Source organism: Lupinus angustifolius, unplaced genomic scaffold (assembly GCF_001865875.1).
Source record: "Lupinus angustifolius cultivar Tanjil unplaced genomic scaffold, LupAngTanjil_v1.0 Scaffold_144_14, whole genome shotgun sequence".
Taxonomy (NCBI): Eukaryota; Viridiplantae; Streptophyta; class Magnoliopsida; order Fabales; family Fabaceae; genus Lupinus; species Lupinus angustifolius.
The window spans coordinates 22,925-27,206 of NW_017725554.1; the positions used below are offsets into that span (position 1 = coordinate 22,925).

At 31.9% G+C, this 4,282-nt stretch overlaps 1 protein-coding gene across 1 annotated transcript; it reads left to right on the top strand.

Moving 5' to 3' along the window:
• Positions 1-477: 477 nt before the first annotated feature.
• Positions 478-1,263, top strand: LOC109340134. The gene has a single exon (XM_019577715.1). It carries the CDS (start codon positions 583-585, stop codon positions 1,090-1,092), a length of 510 nt encoding a protein of 169 aa, XP_019433260.1. The 5' UTR covers positions 478-582; the 3' UTR covers positions 1,093-1,263.
• Positions 1,264-4,282: the final 3,019 nt, after the last annotated feature.

The following is a 4,282-nucleotide window of genomic DNA, read 5'->3' on the forward strand; positions in this document are numbered from 1 at the left end:
TTTCATTTATACTTGTAGTTTTCAATTTTCTTTTAAAATATTTTTGAGCATTGCTACTAATTGTATAGTATAAAGTATAAAAATAGAAATACCTATAGACTTAGACTCTAAATTCCTTGTAGCTTTATCTTCATTGTCTTCATAACTATTATTCTTTTTCTTCTTTATATGATGTTGGTCTCTTAATCAAAACCGTGCTAAGATCAGGAGTAAGATCTTCTTCACACATTTGACTTCAATGATATAAGTCAAAATAAATATAAATGTAGAGACAAAATCTTAAAAAACTATAGGGACTAAAATCTGCAACCCAAAATGTTGGATTAAAAAAATGTGTTTAGGCAAAAGATTGATATAGATATAGGAATATAAATTTAGCTTTGTTTATAAAAATAATGATGATGCTCATGAACCATACGTTAAATATATACATTGCTAAAATTATGGTTATATTTTTACCCTAAATTACAGTTTTTTAGTACCTATAAAGAAGGGGGACCATGACGGTTGGCAATCCATCCTCTCCACCAACCAAATGGACCTTAAACTTGCACTAACCACCTTTCTCTCCACAACAAGAAAATGAAGTTCTCCTTGTTTTTCACCCTTTCCTCCATCCTCATCATTTCTCATGCATCAGGCAGCTTGTATGAAGAATTATGCAAGGCATCCGGGCCGGACAATACCCGCTGCCTGGAACTTCTGAAATCCGATCCGAAAATCGTTCAGGCGAAAGACTATGGTGAACTCTCCAAAACCATTCTTCAGTTTGGAGTGAAGAAGGGCATAGAAGGCCAGAATTATATGAAGGAAGTGATGAAGACAAACCCTTCATCAGCAGCTATAAAACAATGTGCAACCGTCCTCTATGATGGGGTGGTTGGATCATTCAAAAGTTCATTGGGTGAGTTGGAGATGGATCCAATGACTGCAAATTATGATGCCAAAGTTGCTGGTGATGGACCTACAACTTGTGATAGAGCCTTGGCAGCAGAGAAAACTAACAACCCTAAGATTGCTGCTATCAATAGTAATATATTGTTGATTAGTAAATTAGCATATTTAGCCACAGATAAGATTCCTCAAGCATAAAGTTATTCTTATTATTCTTTGATCAGCCATAGGAGCAGGGAATTTGGGTCTCCATTGGAGTGCAATGTGGAGGGAGAATATTTTATTGAATAATCATTTAGCATATTTCTGACCTGTAGTTTGATTGTTATTTGTGCAAGGACTAGCAACTCTGTACATCAAAATTGATAATTTCTTTTTCTAGTGGTATGTAAAAATTTATTGTAAATTTTTGAATTAAATATTCATTTTCTGATCATTGTTCTAAAGGTATCATGAGTACTGACGTGATATGTTAAGCTTGTTATAATAACAATTTTTATCACTTGAATCATTATATATATATATATATATATAACATGGAAAACTAATAAGTTATGTAATAAAGAATTTGTTTTAATGATCACTAAAATCTAAATATGCATTGGTAAACTCTTTCATAACTATTGTTTCCCTATTCTTATCTTTATATCTCATGCTCCCATACATGCATCAGACGATGAATTTTATGAAACCGTATGCAAAGAGGCTGACGAGGACAATGTCAGTTGCTTACAAGTTCTGAAAGTTGATCCTCCAATTGTGTCAGCAAATAACTATCGACATTTCCAAGTTCATCATAGAAATGGGCAACAAAGAAGGGTACAAAAGGTGATACCTATTTTAATGATGCAATGAAGAAACATCCTTCACAAGCATTCAAAGATTGTTTAATCATGTTCTATGCCAACCATGTATCTATTGATTAAGGAACCTAAAGGTGCTAACTATGATGCCAGAGCTGCTGGTGATGGAGCTGCAAATATTGAGAATGCGATTGATTCAGGAAAGATGATTGATTCTACTATGCATGATGTAAAAAAAAGAGATGTTTCTTAACAAATTGAAGATCTAGCCACAAACCATGTTATATTGAGAAGACGATTCTTATCAAATCAGTACGAGAAATAAATAGTGGATTATCAGGAAACTATAGCTAATTACTTTCTACTTTACTATTCAAATAAAAATCCATTTTGTACCTTTAGTTTCCCTTTCCAGTACTAAAGAGAGAAATTGTGTGAAAAAACAGAAAATGAAATGACTCATATATCCTTTTTAGTTATAGTGAGATTATAGTTTTATGCTTAGAACTCAAAGAAAAAAAGAATTTCCCTTTAGAGAAGATAATTGTTCCTTAGTATCTATATTTGTTAGTAAGTTGAAATTGAGAAGATATCATAGGATTGGTTAAGCTTTTAGCAGTGTGGTTGCAATGAAAGTTGTCGTGTGATTTAATTTTGGCAGCCACTATTGCTGGCATCACATTCCGGTTGAAATTTTGTGATGAAATAATATTTTGGAATTTAATATGACACCAAGAGATATAATGTGACCGTGTTAGGGCAAGTGATGCAATGTACAATTTGACACATATTCTATCTAGTATGAAAATAAAGAGTTAATCATAATCATTGAGTGAAAATTCTTCTTTAAAACTATATACTTTTTTGGATAGTATAAAGGGTATTCTCTCATCTTTTTTGGAAATGAACTAATCAATTTCGGAGTTTGTGGCTACTCCTCCCAATAAATGTTACTTCCAGTAATTAAACTCACAATCTTAGACATTCAGTGAAGCCTTACATCACTACATATGATAGAATATCTTAGACATAATAGTATCTAAGTACTCCATCCATTTTAAAACTATGATCTTTTTCCATTTTCTTTAGGGTTTGTTTGGGAGTTGAATTTTGGAGGGGAAGGGAAGGCTTGGGAGCCATGAAATACATTTGTGAGATGACTCTCAAACCTTTCATTTCCTTTCTTTCCCCTCCAAGATCCAACTCCTAAACAAGTCCTTAATTTCTCGAAAACTCTTTTGGTACTTGAGGTTAATTCAATTTTGTCCCTCCCATTTTATGCTTATTAATAATTTGACCCTATATCATCTTAACCTATCATATCATATCATTGCTATGTCATCTAATTAAGGGTTACACCCTAACTAATTAATACATATAGAAAGATAGAGAAGAAAAGGGAGTGTTTCCACCAATTTTCAGTTGAAAATTGGAGTCGTCACTATGTTTTGTGGTTAAAATATATAAAACTTTCTTTTATATTTGAATTGGATTACATGGTCTTTAAACAAGGAATTTAAGTTCTGAAATCGATTACCAATCAATAAGCTATTAAAACCATGTATGCTCGTAATAAAATAATACACTCACTATTAAAATAAAATATTTATTTTTTGTTTTTACATATAACAAGAGATTATCTTACTCCTACGTATCTCTAAAAGTAATAGAGGAACTAAATAGTTCTGATTAAAATATGTTTGTGTTGATTTGTTTGATATGATTTTTATTGTTTTAAAAAATGATTGTAACAGCAAGTACTCGTGTCTGTCTGCACTACAGTTCATCTTATAGGGATAGAACCTGATTGATCACTTTAAGTGACCATCCATTTTGTTGGTGTTGGATGTTGAGTATGTGTTGCTGGACTTACATACAATCGGACCGGTCAATAATTTCAATTATAGGGACAAGAAGAAACACAACGTTTTGTACATGATTTTAATACCCTTAATTTATTTTTAAATATTTAATTATTGAAATAAAATATTTAATTCTTTTGTTTTTATGTCTAATATAAAATTATCTTTCTTCAACGTATCCCTAAGTAAAATAAGAAAATTAAAACTACATAGTTCTAGTTAAAATATGTTTGTATTGATTTGTTTGATTTGATTTTTTATTTTTTAAAAAATAGATTTAGTAATTATTTTCATCTACCCGCTTTAAGAGATTGTAGCACCAAGTACTCGTATCCGCACTATGGTCCATCTTAAAGGGATAAAACCTGGTTGATCACGTTAAGTGACCATGACTGCAAGCATTCGTATCCATTTTGTTGGTGTTGGTTGTTGAGTGCGTGTCAGACCATTGGGTCTGGGGGACGTGTTGCTGGACTTCCACAAACCATTCGATCGATCAATAACGTTGATTATAGAGACTGGAAGAAACACGACTATTTGCACAAGATTGGAAGCTTTTCCTCCTTGCATTATTCCCTATTTTGTTGTTTTGTCTCTTCTTTTTTTCTTTCTCTTTGTATGTTATTTCTAGATGGATAATACACTCCCCCTCCCCTCCTATTTATAGTCAACAATAAATAAAACCTCCATATTCCTAATTTAAGCAGAAAATTGTCATAATTT